General features: G+C 37.2%; 1 protein-coding gene across 10 annotated transcripts in view; it reads right to left on the bottom strand.

The window, feature by feature from the left end:
- Window positions 1-16633, bottom strand: part of LOC144694418 (pleckstrin homology domain-containing family A member 1-like) — a 74767-nt gene that overhangs the window by 16281 nt on the left and 41853 nt on the right. For all 10 annotated transcript variants that reach the window (XR_013579748.1, XR_013579747.1, XM_078564791.1 and 7 more), the window contains 4 exons: window positions 12963-13097; window positions 9526-9663; window positions 3825-3893; window positions 1382-1446 (listed from right to left, as the gene is read on the bottom strand). Coding sequence is in view for 8 of the 10 variants with exons in the window: in XM_078564791.1 (XP_078420917.1) it covers window positions 1382-1446; window positions 3825-3893; window positions 9526-9663; window positions 12963-13097 (407 nt within the window). In the remaining 2 variants the exon portion in view is untranslated. The remainder of the gene's footprint in view (window positions 1-1381; window positions 1447-3824; window positions 3894-9525; window positions 9664-12962; window positions 13098-16633) is intronic.

Below are 16633 nucleotides of genomic sequence, written 5' to 3'. Positions count from 1 at the left end.
ACCGCACTGAACAAAATGTAGCATCAGATCTCAAAGTCATGCAATATCAGGAAGCACTAAATAGACATCATGGCTTCAGGTCAATGGAAAAGATCCATGGCATTTAACATAAGCCATTAAACTAGTGCTGCATCATTCTACTACAATACATGGATTTGTTTGGAAAAATATGATTTTTTTTGGGTTTGAGCAACAAAAAAATAAGGCTGATATCGATGACAGAAGAACTAGGATTTAATTTCGAGAAAGACCTTGAACACAAATTGAGTGAAGATCACCTGAGCAAAATGCTAGAGCAACAATGAGTTGATCTGTGGATGAATTTTCCCAGAGAGGAATTTCAATGTGCAAGTTGGACAATAAAGAAGAATGGTAGAAATAATCTCCAAGGAAACTCTCAAAATAGATTTGTTACTCATCTAGAATTTCACAAATTTCTATTATATTACATCTACCCCTCAACACAGAACTCAGACTAGAACTGCCAATATAACTTAACTGGTTTTTGGATTCCTAATACAGAACCTTCCCCTCTCCAACTAGGTATCTCAACTGCAGTTTCAATTGAAATTGTTTTCCAATACAAGTCAAAAGGAAAGCAGTAAAAATTCATTTAGTTTTCCTTATTTAACTTGTGCTAGTTTAATTTTATTCAGAATGCACACAGGAACAAAGTAGCAGCAATGTGCACAAGTGAAAACTGAAGGACAATATTTAGTTGTATTCTTCAATTGGGAGGTTCCACTGCATTATGTATGGCTATGCATACTGCAGAGGTAATACTAAATGAGTTATCATTTAACATTAGTTCCATCACCAAATACTACACAAGTCACTTCTGAAGACTCACACTGAATCATATATATTTAGAAAGATCAGCTAATGCTAGACTTCAAAACTAGGTCATTAAATGCTTAAATTGAAACTTCAGCTTTTGATCTTGTAGAGCAAAGTGGTTGGCTAACTATAACACCATGTATGGCTGCATGAAGTTAGATTGTAACTTGAATTTAATTTTCAGAATTTCCCAATGCCCGAGCACTGCACCTAAAGGTTATGCCATTATTATTCCCACTTGATTTCGTCTCTGCTCTTTACTAAGAAAATCTTCCAATCCAAGATGTCTTTCTCCAAAGTGAGTATTTTTCCTTTGCAATTGTCTTGGCCTCATCCCTACACTAACTGCCTTGTTGGCTGTGGATTAAGGGTATTTCACATGATCTGCCAACAAAGTAGAATCCACCAAGAATGTGCACTACTTTAAATTTAAAAAGGTTTGGCAGTCACTCAATATATGAATGATCAATCAAGCTATAATAAACACAACTGCTTCATCAAATACGGGCTACTTCCTGGTCTAAAGCAAAAGGATAATTCTAACCTTTGTTTACACTCCTGAACCTTAATAACTTCTTTAAGTGGTATACTACGAAGCGGCTCCTTATCCTGCGAGAAAAGAAAAAATTGTTTCATGAAGATGTAAACTATCCTGCCCACCTATCATGCATTCAAAAATTTCAGAATAACTTTTAAGGAAACAAACCATCATTTACAGATGTAACAATTACTGTTGAATAAAGGCTTCTGTATTTTTTTCTAAAATTCCAAAATTAAAGAACAAGTCAATAGATTTGTAATTAGCAATCAAAAAACAGGTGTGTTTCACAGCTTTCAGGTGCCAGGAAGTGGTTAGTTTAGCAGCCTTGATTCAGTGCATAGTGCAAACTAGAATAGTCAAGTAAAGGGACTGTGCAAACTTGCAAAGCAAATTGTTCCATTTATATATCTAGTAAATACAAAATTAACTTGATGGTGACATCAGTGAAAAAGTCAGAAAACTATTAATCCAAGCAATTCTGCAGCAATTACACTTGAGAAATAGGTCATGAAACATCCGAGCTGCAACCCATTCCGGGTAACTGCAGATTTACAGGGCTAGAAAAAAGACATCATGATCAACATTTTTGTTTAAAAGTACCAAAATTAGAATTAACTTCAGCATGCCTTTTGCACATCTATGTACAGCTTTACCTTAATATTTTTGCAGAGCTCTGGTGGCATCTTGAGGAACTGGTGCAACATCACTAAGGTGAGCAACAGTACAACTGCAGATAGTAACCCACAATGATTTAATTTGGTTCATCTCTCACTCTTTTAGATTTATTACTGAAATCTGAAAGGCACATTTTTGAAATAGAAACTTAAATGAATAAGAAAATGAAGCAGCTATCATAATTCCTTTTAGCTGCTCTGTATGTGCGCGATGGAGAATCCCACCAAGCTGCTGCTAAACTCAATTATAATTTCATCGCTGCCCAAGGTAAAGAGATTTGTCAAAATAGAATGTAAATATTTAGAAATTTTAATCATAATTGAATTTTTAATTAATTTACTAGTTGGCTTCTTCAAAAATACCGCATTAATTTATGATTTTACCATGCAAAACAAATAACACCTCATTTTTTTCTGTGTCTAAATCAGGTGAATTTTATCAGAAACCCAAAAGGTTTGAACTGGTTGAGGCAATCTGGGGCAGCAGTTTAATGTTTCATGTGTAAAGAAAACAGGATTTTTTCTCCCACAGCTAAACATCTTTCAGCAGTTGTGTGCCAAACTCTAGAGAGTACTAATAGCTTTATACGCATTATTTCATGCTGAAATTAAACAATCAAGCAGTTTGTTACAAATTGAAGATAGGGATGACCATAAATTCAAACCAACATCCCCAAGTGGCAGAAAAACTCTGCTTTTGCTGCTAAATTGCTTTTTAAAAGCTACACTTACATGTAGCTTGTTTCTACAGAGATTACCAATATTAAAAGGAAAGGCTTACATTTATATATTGCATTCCACAACCTTAAATGTCCCAACATGCTTTACAGTAGTACTTTTAACATGTAGTCATTGTTGTAATATAGGAAATGTAGTAGCCAAATTGCACAAGGCAAGGTACCACAAAAAGTAACGATACAGGCCATTAGATAACATGCTTTTATGTTGCTTGAGGGATAAAATGTTGATCAGGACACAGGAAGAACCCCCTTATTAGGTTCATCCAACCAGATACACTATTTAAAACGTGGGTAACATGCCAGCATCTTAAAATATTTTTTTCTCCAAAGGAGCTACAGAAAGCTTTTGGACACTGAACATTATTTTCTCATTTAAGTACTCATGGCTGTTGCTGCACATATAAGCCAGCAAATTCTAGATTGTATCATATTCAGAAGCTTTAGATCAATTACAGACTCAATTATGTTGTAGTTAAAAATGTATCTTAATATATTCAAACAGTTATCAAAACAGTCTTTTTAAAGCTAACTATAGATTACTTTTTTAAATAGGACATGTGTTTTCTCTCTCACTTGTTAACAATGGCTTTAAAAGTGACAATAATATTTTTAATAGGGCACCAAGGAGCTCAGGAGATTCTTATCAGGGAAATAAATCAATGTAAAATTGGTTTATTGATGCCAATGAGAGTAAGATCACTTTTAACTACTGTATATTATTTATATGGACTCTCTTTTATTAAGAACATAGATACCAACAAATGCTCCTTTGCACACTGTGGAAAAGCACTTAGCGTTACAACTACCTTATTTTAGAAATAACCCTCATGAAACCTGAAGGTGGGCAAAGCAAGCAAAACCTGTGTTAGCCAGCATGTTTCCTGATGCAATATTTTATGCAACTTTATAACTGAGAATTGATCAATACAGCCACGTCAGTGATTCATACAAGTTAATTTTGTAACTATGTGAACACCCTTTACCAGGGAGTCTAGTGATCACATAAATTAATCAAAAATAAAAGTGACATACCAGATCAGATTTGTAATAACTTATAGAATTTTCATCTAGTATGAAGTGTCGTCTTTTCCAGTTTTTCATCTGTAATGATAAAAACAATAATTAAAAATAAATCAATTAAGTTATCGCAAAAGGCGATCATTTAGGTAATGTTCAGCTAACTAACCATTTTGGCTAAATGGTCACCTTTAGTGGATTGAATAATCACTTGCAAACAGTTACATGTAGTCTTACAAACAGGGCAGTAAACCTCTTTCTCTACATTTGGATTATATTTAATAACTGGCCCAAATTGTTGACCAGGTTACACTTCCTTTAATACATTATATTTTCCTGTAATAACAACTGAGTACCAATTATTTTGTCATCATAATTCAGAGTTTGAATTGTCTAGAAATAAAATGTGAAAGGTGAAGGGTAGAGGGGAGTAACATGCAAATAAAAAGGCACAAAAACTTGCAGGAATACATAAATCTTTGTTGCCTTTGTCTGTAAAAGCTTGTTGTATGAAGTTATGGAGCTGAGTTCTTAAATAGAACCTAACAAACATCCGGAGCGAATAAAACATACCAAAGGTTTTAAAGATGAAGCCAAACACAAAACTGCCTAACCAAAGTATAAAAAATAATACATGAATAAGTTATTATGGCAATTATCTACAAACAGATGTGGGAGCTCCTGGACATCAGTGTGATCCAGGGCAAACGTGCCTGCAACTTGAGGAGCTTCAGGTCAGTGACTGAGCTGCGCACACTACAATGCATCAGGGAGGGGGAAAGTTACCTGGACACTTAAATCCAGGTGGTGGTCACACCCCTTAGGATGGGGTTTCCTGATCTGATCAATGGCAGTAACACCTTCCTGTCCCTGACAAGTGAGGCAGGTATGGGGGTCGAGAAAGTAGGAGTGGAGGGGCCTCAACATTTGCAATTGCCCAACAGGTTCAAGGTTCTTGCAGCCTGTATAGACAAAGTGGAGTCTGCAGGATGATGCTGATCATGACACTGTGGTTCAGGAAGCCATTCAAGCAAGAGGAGTTAATAGGTGTGTAGTGATATTAGGGGACAGGATAGTCAGAGGTATAAACACAGTTCTCTGCAGCCAAGAGCAAGAGTCCAGAAGGCAGTGTTGCCTGCTCGGTACCAGGGTTCGGGACATTTGCTCAGGGCTGAAAAGGAACTTGCAGTGAGAGGGGGAGGATCCAGTGGTCATGGTCCATGTTGGTGCCAATAAATAGGCAGGACTAGGAAAAAGCTTCTGCTTAGAGAGCATCAGTAGCTAAGGGCTAAATTAAAAAGCAGGGCTTTAAACTAAATAGTGAGGATGAGAGATCAAGTGTGGGAGGATGTGATAAATTAAAGAGAGAAGACAAGGCAAGAGGGCAAAGTAGCAATAAAGGAAGTGATAATCAGAATATGGCAGGAAGGGACAGAGCATAAGAGTGCAGATAAGGCTAGCGGTTGAGAAAATAGTGAAATGACAGGACTAAAAGCTCTGGGTCTAAATACATGTAGCATTCATAACAAGATGGGTGAATTGAGAGTGCAAATAAATATGTATGATCTGATGTCAATGTCTTATTAATTACATTGTTAAGGTTTAATGGCAGTTACATTGTTAAGGTTTAAACGGCAATTATATTGTTAAGCAGGCGTTGGGTATTTGTACACCTATCAATGGGGATAGCTGATACACTGGGGATTTGGAGTAGTGTTGACTGTGAACTAAGTCAATAAGCTCTCCCCAGCAAAGAAAATTGCTGTTTTTAACTTCACTAACCAGTGTGGATGCAGTTAACATCTGATAGTCATTGCAGAGACATGGCTGAAAGATGACAATAACCTGAATATTCACAAGTACATGATATTTCAGAAGGACAGGAAGCTAGGAAAAGGTGGAGGGGTAGCTCTGTTAATTAAGGGTGGCGTACAATGGAGAGAGACGACCTTAGTTCTAAAGATCAAGATGTCGAATCAGTTTGGGTAGAGATAAGAAATAGTAAAGGTAGGAAGTCACTTGGAGCCCATTTATAGGCCTCCCTAACAGTAACCATAGCATAGGACAGGATATACAGGAAAACATGAAGTGGACTTGCAACAAAGGTATGGCGATAATCATGGGTGATATCTATCTACGTATGGATTGGATGAATCAGATTGGTTAAGGGAGTCTGGATGATGATTTCATAGAGGTTTTTTGCAGGACGGTTTCTTAAAGCAGCACATTCTATAGCCAACCAGAGAGCAGGCTATCCTATGTTATGCTCACTGCTGCCTAGGGGCTCCCTTCCTATGAGACCATTAATTAATCCTGTCTCATTGCACATTACCAGATATAGGATAGCCTGCTCTCTGGTTGGCTATGGAATGTGCTGCTTTAAGAAACCGTCCCGCAAAAAACCTCTATGAAATCATCATCCAGACTCCCTTAACCAATCTGATTCATCCAATCCTAGCCTCTGACCTGCTTTTGTAGCCACTGCATTTATATGGTATAAAAGTATATGAAAGTAAGGAGCTTTCACTAGAGTTTTACAGGGCAATGGTTAGGCCACATCTGGGATACTATGCACAATTTTGGTCTCCCTATTTAAAAAAGAACATTGCATTGGAAGCAGTTCAGAGAAAGTTCACTCAACTAATTCCTGGGATGAGGGGGCTATCTTATGAGGAAAGGTTGGGCCTGTATCCACTGGAGTTTAGAAGAATGAGAGCTAATCTTATTGAAACATAAAATCCTGAGGGGGCTTGACAGAGTTTCCCCTTTGTGGGAAAACCAGAATTAGCAAAGGACAGTTTAAAAATAAGAAGTCTCCCTTTAAGGCTAAGAGAAAATATTTCTCCTCATCTCTGAGGGTCATGAGTCTGTGGAACTCTTCCCAGTGGTAGAGGCAGGGTTATTGAATATTTTTAAAGCATAGGTAGACAGATTCTTGGCTAACAAGGGAGTAAAAGGATATTGGGAGTAGGCAGGATAGTGGCGTTGAGGCCACAATCAGATCAGCCATGATCTTTTGGAATGGCAGCGCAGGCTCAAGGGGCCAAATGGCCTACTCCTGCTCCTAATTCTTATGTATTTTCCTATGTACAGGTGGAGTTGAAAAATATCCAAAGTTGGCACAGATTGTGGTCGCTAACACCTCCATTTTTTAACCTCCCAATCCACTGTTCCATGGTGGATGCACCCTGCTGCATAAAGGCAGAAAAAATGGCATACAATTAATGTGTTAAAGCCAGAAATAGACCTGTGTATTTATTCAGTTCTGAGAATGTAGCATTTGTTGGTTGCAGTAGCCAGGCTTTCCCCAAATCCAAAAGTGCCACTGAATGGTTTCCTGTCACTGTTCTGTCTCTCTCGCTTTCAAAGATTCTGCCAATACCACCTTAAAGGATCCATTTTTGAACCCTCTGTTCCTTGCAAATTGTCACCCAACTTAAAATGACCATGAATTTATCAAATCCATATTTATCTTTTCTGCAACCACCTTTCTGAATCTCTCAATAAAGTTTCTCACCACAGCACCAAAATGGTCATGATCAGTCATAAATTACATCCTCTGTGCCAAGGGGCTTTGTTCTTCCTCATCCCCTGTGAAGTGTTTGGCATGGTTGACCACACCATCCACCTCCAAAGCCTCTCCTGTCGTGTCCTCAGTAGGATTACCTTCATTTGGTTCCACTTTTGCCTACCCAATCATACCCAGAGTATTTCCAACAATGGCTTCTCATGCCACTCGAAGTAAATTGAAACCTCAAAAAAAACTTATCCTTCAGAATCTCCTCTTTCTTATCTACATGCTGCCCATAGGCGATATCACATGCAGACTTTGGTCAGGTCTCACATGTTGGTTGACAATAATCAGGTCCCTGGTATACAAGCTTTGTAAGGTGGCAAAGGAGGAATGGTACACTGTCCTTATACCTGCATCATCTGCTGCATCATATTTCTCAACTCCTCCACAGTCTCTGTGATCTAAATTGCTCATCTGATATTTGACAAGCCACAATTTTCTCCAATTAAACAGTAAAACTAAAACCCTTCATCTCCAGCTCCTGCCACAAACTTCATCAATTTTCACCAATTCCTCTCCATTACAAGAACTGCCCAGTTCCTCCACTGCTAACATCACCCTCCTCTGTTTCTGCTTCTGTCTGCTGCTAAAACTCTGATCTATGCTATTTGGTTATTTCAATTCTCTCCTAACCATTCTTCTATCCTCACGGCCCACAAAGTTCAGCTTACCTAAAACTCTGCTCTCTGAATCCTAACCTGGATCAAATCCTGTAGATCCATCACCCCTTTCCTGCTGTGGTTTACTTTGGCTTCTGGTCCAGCAATGCTCATCCTTGTTTTTGAATTCCTGCAAGATCTTGTTCCAATCCATCCCAGTAACTTCCTCCAGCTCCACAATACCCCTGACCTTTCTGATCCTGACACTGGCCTCTTATACATCCCTGCATTCCACAAGTGTGGTTGGGCCTTCAACTCCTTCTGTAAACCCTTCCTTACCTTCCTTGAAGCCCACCTCTGACTAAACTATTAGTTATTCCTCCTAATATCTCCTTGAGTCCACTTTTCGCTTGAATACATCTCTGTGGTGCACCTTGGAACATATTTCAACATGAAAGCCACTAAATTCAATGCAAATTGTTGTTGGCTATTCCTGTTTTCCCTAGTTCCAAAAGGCAAGAAAGAATTCAGGAGAAGGTACTTAGGAAATATCTGAACAGTTTTTTTTCCAGTTGATGTGAAAGCACTACCTAGTGCCAAAGCTCTGTAAAAAAAAATTCCTTTTTAATGCCTGTATCCTGACGAATTTCACATACCATATGAAGAGGAGGAATTTCTCCGATTAATGTAAGGGACAAGCTCATTCTATATGCACTAAAGTCCCTAGTATACAAACTTTGTAAGGTGGCAAAGGGGGCATGGTATACTGTCCTTATATCTGCATTTAGCTTAAATCCAGCACATGCAATTAAAATGTTATAAAAGCAAAATACTGAGGAGCATCTGAAATAAAAATCTTGTGAAAATACTCAGCAGATCTGGCAGCATCTGTAGAGAGAAACCGAATTAACAATTTAAGTCAAATGTTACCCTTCAGAACTGCTTCTGAACTTCAGTTCTGATGAGGAGTCATTTTCGACTCGAAATGTTAACTGTTTCACTCTCCACAGATACTGCCAAACCTGCTGAGTACCTCCAGCACCTACAATTAAAATGTTGTTCCTCTGATGCAGAAGTCCTACATAACAGGAAGGATAAGACGGATAAGGCTAAATATGAATCAGAATAAGTCAGAACTTAATTTAGAGAGGCTATAGGATTGCTGATTTGCAGAACCCCAAGGTTGACATGTCACATCCTACTGATGCACAGTATACACGAGCCATGCTATACCTAATCTAAGCAAATTTATTGGGGAGACAGGATGCTCAATGTGTGTCTAATTGTTCTACTCACAAGCACTGACATGTCTCAGCTTTATAACTATCAACAAAAGAAAGAAAAAGGCTAAGTTAGTTCATGTACAGTTTTTAACCTCTCAAATGAAGAACATTTATCAAAAGCGTAATGGAAGACTTGCAGCGGGGAAAAAAACAACAGGGTTTGTACTTGATAAATATTTCTATAAAACAGTATGTAAACTCCAAATAATATCTTAAAGCTTCTAATATGGTGAGCACTTTTCCAGATGCTGGTTACTCACCACTGCTCCTTGTTTAACACAGTAACCACTTTTAATGACTGCTTGATCAGGTGTAGATTTGCCAATAAAATATGCTAACTGACTTTGCGAACGTTTCAAATTACTTTTCTCAATTCCTTCAAGATATTCCATCCCCTCCTGTTAAACAATGATTTAAAGTTATTAAAGGCATAGGAAATCAGTACTAAAGTCCATTCTAACATTATCAGACATTAGGTAGAGCCTTTCAAAATACAAGACACTTTCTAGACAGCTGATCGGTCATACTTGCATAAAACATTTGACATATTTAAGAGTTAACAGATTAAGAATATTTGGTCAGCATTTGAAAGCCACCTTCCAGACTAGATTGGCTTGAATAAATTGAGAGTCTAGACTCCAAGACTGGTCTGACCAGAACTATTAACATAATTATACAGGTTGTTCAACATTTCAAGGAACATGTTTATTTCTGTAAATTAGCATCATAGATAGCAATGTTTTATTTGTTGGGAGGAACATAATTTTGATTACAAAAAAAATCAGAATGAACCATCAAGGTTCACATCAATAACATTGACATAACTTGTGGTAATAGGAATTACTTCCATATGTTTTCAAGCAACAAAAATGGAAAGGTTTGAAGCAAGGCCATTTCTGAAAACTTGAATGATAGTGAGCTTAACTGTAGTAATCCAAATGCAAAAACAGATCCACCCTCAAATGTAATTGCTATTTCAACACCCACAGGATGTCACATATAATGCTTAAGTCAAACTCATAGATGTGAATAGATTATTTAAATCCATAATATATATATAATACCAAATCGTTACTTCAATTCTATAACTAAAATATTATAGATGCTTCAGTTTGCAGATTGACTAAGATTAATTTAAATATTACACTAGAAACAGCAGTTCCCAGCAAAGAAAGGGACGATAATAATACTCAAATAGTTCTAACATGCCCACAGCATCTAGCTGCAGGAAACATCTGTAATTGCCTGGGGGAAGGGTTAGAAACTGGCTTTTCAAATATCAGACAAGGTAGGCAGTATAAACATGGAAAAGCAGAAAAAGGGAAAATCTTAACCAACAAGTTCACAGAAGGAAAAATCCATTTTCTGCGTTTGTTCCCCACCACCCCCCCGCCCCCCCAACCCCAACAACTGTCCAAGGAAAAATTAAATATGAACTTAAATATGAACTTAAAAGTGTGTAAAAACCCAGTTTTCCATTCAGTGTAATAATTTATCATTCACAGTATGCCACAGAGTTCTTTGTTTTTACTTCTTAAACTGGCTAGATTTTGCGGTCAGTAGCTAACGAACAGTATGAGCCAATCATTTGAATTGTACCTGCCCATAGGCTTTTTATGGTATTTGCACTGGTCATACCAACAATCCAAAATGTACAGCACCCTCTAGAGACCTTCTGAGACCTGCGTGAACAAGGAAAACAACTGTCTATCTCCTTAACCAATTAAACTGAAGAATCATAAATGAGCAGTGCAGAATTTGAACCACTAAATGTCAGAATATTTAATTCAGTGTCAAATTCGTTAGAGGAAGTGAAATAGAGAGGGGAGGAAGATTAGGTTGAGAGAGGAGAGTAAAGAAGAAAGCAATTGCTTAATTTTCTTAAATCTCCAGCCATAATTTGAAAATTAATTTTCAATGCCGGACAGGCTGTTTGACAGTAATTAAGATTTACCACATCATTACAAGGGTATTTACAATGCAATGGGCAAACCCCAGCTTTTTTCTGGCAAGTTCAGTATTCACCTTTGTGGTAAGTACTGTACTTGAGTTGGAAGCTAGATGGCCTGACTCAGTTTTCGGGAAGCTTTTGGTGGAACATCCCATGTGGGACAACAATTTCCATATCTGACTATAAATTTGGGGTCGCCAGAAGTTGCTGTACGATTTCCACATAAATAACGGGAAGCTCTGTTAGCATCACTGATATTTCTACCACAAAATCGCACCCATTATTTCTCAATTGTGTTTTAAAATGATTCTAAATCAATTTTTACTCACTTATATTTGAAAACAGATCATCACCACCACAAGGGCTGCAATACTCAAGACAATTGAGACCATATGGGCATAATTGTCATCTTACCAGCATCACTCAAAATCAAAGAACAGTTTTTAATCATGAGACAGTTTACATATTTTTAAGTTTCAAGAGAGTTAGTTACACATAAATAGCACATGGAGATATTATGGTGTTTTTGCTGGTGTGACAGAAATAAATCTTCTAATCAGAGAACATAAGTGTACAGGGAATAGGAGCAAGAGTAGGTCATTCTGTCCTTTGAGCCTGTTCCATCATTCAATAAGATCAGGCTGATCTTCAACTTCAACCCCACCTTCCCACACAATCTCTTAGTAGCTAAAAATTTATCACTCTCTTAAATATACTCAATAGTTGAGCAACCACAACTCTTTCAGCGAAAAATTTCTCATCCCAGTCCTAAGTAGCTGACTCCTTATTCTAAAACTCTGACCCTTAATCCTAGACTCACCAGTCAGGGAAACATTCTCCCAGAATCCACCCTTTCAACTTCTTGAAGAGTTTGATATGTTTCAGTAGGGAAAATCCATGCCACAGAGGTTGCTATATCTTTGGTAAGCAACCTTCTTTGCAGTTCAGAGCAAACATCGCTTCGCTGCTGACTGCTAAATTTGGGCCGTAGAATTCAATTTTGTTATCCTAGACTGTAAGAAGGGAAAATTAAGTAACAACTCATATGGCAAGTGCATCAGGCAGTTGCTGAGAGTTATGCAATCCATAGAGGTCCCTGGCTCAATCCCGGATAAATTATAAATTTCTCAGCAGGAGCACTAAATTAGTTTCAACGCCCATGTTTTGAGATTAGGTTGCAGAAAGTGAGACCCCACTGTCAATTGTATCGAGTGAGGGGATGCCTGGAGGTTCAAGTATGATGAATGAATACTTCAACATGAACAGCCTGTTGGATACCGTATCATACATTCAAGAAAGGACAGCGAGGGGTGGAGGTACAGTGGTTGAAATCAAAAATACTGAGCAGAAACTTAATGCAATATAAATCTATTGTTTTCCTGGCCCTCAGCAATATCCCTCAACTTCAGTTAGACGATCACCCTTACCTCCCTAGTCTATTTCCCACATCACTATTACATTAACTTATTGGAATATGGATCATTTTCATTGAAATTATAACAGCTTTGTGTTGTGACGTGGCAAAATTAATTCCATTTATAGCCAAGGATTCAGTATCCAATTATTTTAGTCAAAAGTATATTGTATAACTTTTTAAAAATTTTTAACATATATTCCTTCCCATTCTTTTAATAAAGTCTGAACTTTTAGCCAGCTGTAAGATTGACAAGCATGTTGCACTAATACATTTTGCTTCACTACCACTATAATTTGCCAGGTATGTTAGTATATCATTTTGTTTTTCACCTGATTAGTCTGTGTAATAATTGGAACACCACCAATAATCTCTGTCTTGTATGGCCCTGGCTTCCTTCCACATGGCCCCTCCATTAGACAATTTTGGTTATCTGTGTTCAGTTGAACATCTGATGGTTTTGGTACCTATTTTAAAACAAACAATTGTGATAGCAATACAATTAGTAACAAGCACATTGCATGACTCACATATTACAGCTTTTTTACCTGGTACTTAAGAAATTACCAGCAAGACTAACTAAGGCAGTTGCATTAACATGATTTTTTTTAAAAATTAAACCGTTTCAGAAAAACAATTAATCTAAATATTCTGAGATGATTATGTGACCTCTTACTAGTCACTAAATGTTGTGCAGGGAAACCTCACTAGGAAATAATAAATTGTTAACAGAATTAAATAGCATATAAATGTATTTCAGTATGTTTTTTTAACACTGAATTTATTAATGAGGTCATATTCATAAAAGATCAATTTGCAATATTTCATTACCAATCCTAATACCCAAGTAAATAGGGTGTCAACACCGGTGTTCAGCAACATGCCTGCAGTTAATTATGAAAGCAAAATTTCATTCACAGCAGAAACATCTCCCAAAAGCTCAAATAAAACTCCCCTCTAGGCCACTTCAGAAGATAGTTAAGTATCAACCAGATTGCTGTAGGTCTGGAGTCACATGTAGGTGAGACACAGTAGAAGCTTCAGAATTCCATTGCTAAAGAATATTAGTGGCTCAGATGGGGTTTTAAACAACAATCCAACAAATTCATTGTCATTTTTACAGATTTTTGAGGCTTTAAAAAAGACAATTTAATTTTGCAAACTTCTATAGGTGTAAGACTTTTTATCAGGTCTGGAAAATAGTATTAGAGCCACAATAGCAAGTGGCTGACTTCTATTTCTCCACAGGAATTTGAACACATTTTTTTCTCTGGATTATCACCATTTGTCAATGGTAGGATGAAAGGAGGACTGCATGAAAGGCCAGAGTCAACATAGCAAGGGGATTGGGGAGAGTTTGAAAGCGCTTGAGGAGGCTGCAGAGATATTGTGGGGTGAGGCCATGAAGTGAATCAAATATGAGAATGAGCATTTTAACTTGTAAGAGACAGTAATTTCAAACTTGCATTATTTCAATGTTCACTGCTTCTCTTGCTAGTTAAACTAAGAAAGCAAGGACATTACCAGTTACAATGTCTAAAAGAGATTTGTTGCCTGCTTTGAGCAAATGCGGAATCAGGAGCCAATTGTATACCAACAATTTCTGGGGTGGAATGTGAGCAGAACCTGGCAATGGATAAAATACAGATAGCAGAGCTTTGGGTAAGCTGAAGTTTAGAGGTGGCAAATGCTGTTCACCAATAATATTTTCCAGTCCTGATAAAAAGCCTTAAACCTATAGCAAGTGGCTGACTTCTATTTCTCCACAGGCTCCAGTCTTTTCTGTTTTAGTTATTAGATTTCCAGCATTTGCAGAATTTGGTTTACATTTTGTGTCATGTTTTGGGTGAAGCAATTTAGGTGATTTTCAACACAAAAGTGGCAGTGCAATTCAGGAAGCAAGTCAGTAATTTAAGTAATGAAAACAAAAAATGCTGGAAAAACTCAGCAGGTCTGGCAGCATCTGAGAACAGAGAAACAGAGTTAATGTTTCGAGTACGTATGATTCTTCTTCAGAGCCAAAGAGAAGTAGAAATATGATGGATTTTATACTGTTTAAAAAGGGGGTGGAGCAGATGGAGCAAGATAGAAGGTCAGGAATAGGTGGGAGCTAAGGAGAGAGATTGACAAAGGTGCCACGGACACAAGACAAAGGGAGTGTTAACGGCAATGGTAAAGACTAAGGAAGGTGCTGACAGTGGCATAAAGGTAAGTGTTTAAAGATAAACGCTGAATCGAACTGGAAAGCCAAAATGTTCTGCATCTGACTATTCTGGTTTGTTAGCAAAATTTGAAATTTGTTCAATTTACCGCGTTAAAAGCAGAACACGGGTCAGTGCTCTGTGAAAACACCACATAGAAACAAGGTGACAGATGGCCTTGTTGGGGGTGTGTGTGGTGGTGGTGGTTGGGGAGGGGAAAGGATAAAATAAATAAATAGAAAATGAAATTAAAAAGTAAAATAATAAAAACAAACCGAGAAACAATTGGATTAAGAAATATACGAAGAATAAGAAATAGAGAAGAATTTTTTCTGAGGGTAGAGTGTTTTTTGGAACTCCCTTCCTCAAAAAGCATTGGAAACAGGGTCTTTGAATGTTTTCAAGGCAGAGGTAGATAGATTCTTGATAAACAAAGGGTGAAAGGTTACCGGGGTAGGCAGCAGGATCCACCATGGTCTTATTAAATGGCGGAACAAGCTCGAAGGGCTGAGTGGCCTACTCCTGCTCCTAATTTGTATGTCATTTTACAGCAGTCTTAGATGTCAAAAGAGCATTACTAGCGAAGAGTGGCAGTGTGATTTTGTTAACCGATAACCTATGATGCTCCATGTTTTAATGAGAATACAATCTATAATGGGAGTCCTTGGATGCTGACCTACACAAATTCATTTGGGAATTATTCACTGTGCCAGCTGTTTGAATCCTTGAGGAATCTTGAGAGTTTGGGTCAGGGATTTCAGAATCATTGTATGTGTTCACAAAGTACAAATTTTAGAAATCAGAAATCTACATAACTTAAGGATCTACAGCAATAAAATTGACAGTTGAAACTAGTAAAATAGAATGTCAACTCTTCCCTCCAAGAGCTGAATTCTCTAGCTCAAACACAAAATCGAGGTCATTAGCTGAAACTGATATTGTTAATCTTAAACATTGAAAATCCCGATCACTTAGCAAAGACAAAGAAAAAAATTCCAGTTGCTTTTTTTTTAAAAACGGAAGAAAAATCACTTTTATCCCCAAGTTGGAAGCCCTTAAGTCAGGTCTCCTTCCCAGCTAGCTCACTCAGATGGCGAATGTCAGGAAACTGACAGCTATGATGTATATGAGAAATCTACTCCTAATTTTGAACAAACGGGAAATGAGACAATATAAGTCAACAACTTCAGGAATAAAGAGAATGTATTATATTCAACTAATTCCAAAATTCAAGTGTGTGGGTGTTGCTTTTTTTCTGTTAGACAACGTGCCTCTATTTTTCCACACGCGTGACAAAATTTCAAATCACTTTTATTGTAAGTTATTTTGAATATATAGCCCACCAGTTTTTTCCAACATTAATTAATGTAACATTGGCAAAACTGCCATAAATTCAGCAATCAAGTTCCTCTGTAATTCAAAATTTCAGAGAAAAAAATGCAGAAAATGAATACATTTCCAAAAACAACGTTTAGTGAAAAATTGCCACCTCTCTAAAATAAATCCCTAGAGCAAATTATCAGGCATTATAAAACTGATCAGGATAAGCTTATTCTAATGCCCACAAAGCTTTAAGTTCTAATCACTTCTAATTATCCATTTAAATTAGTTTAACTTGAATTGTGAGTTTTTATTTGAAAAAAAGGAGAAACAAAGCAAAACTCAACAAAATCTAACTTCACTACAGTTAATTGACTTGAAATATTCAATATTACAAAAAGGATATCAGCCAATACATAAGCTGTACAATATTAGAGAAATATGAGAATTATCACTTTCACCCCAATACTCTTGGCAGGATT

Source organism: Cetorhinus maximus, chromosome 20, assembly GCF_964194155.1.
Source record: "Cetorhinus maximus chromosome 20, sCetMax3.hap1.1, whole genome shotgun sequence".
NCBI classification, from domain to species: Eukaryota; Metazoa; Chordata; class Chondrichthyes; order Lamniformes; family Cetorhinidae; genus Cetorhinus; species Cetorhinus maximus.
This window is presented reverse-complemented; position numbering and strand designations above follow the sequence as displayed.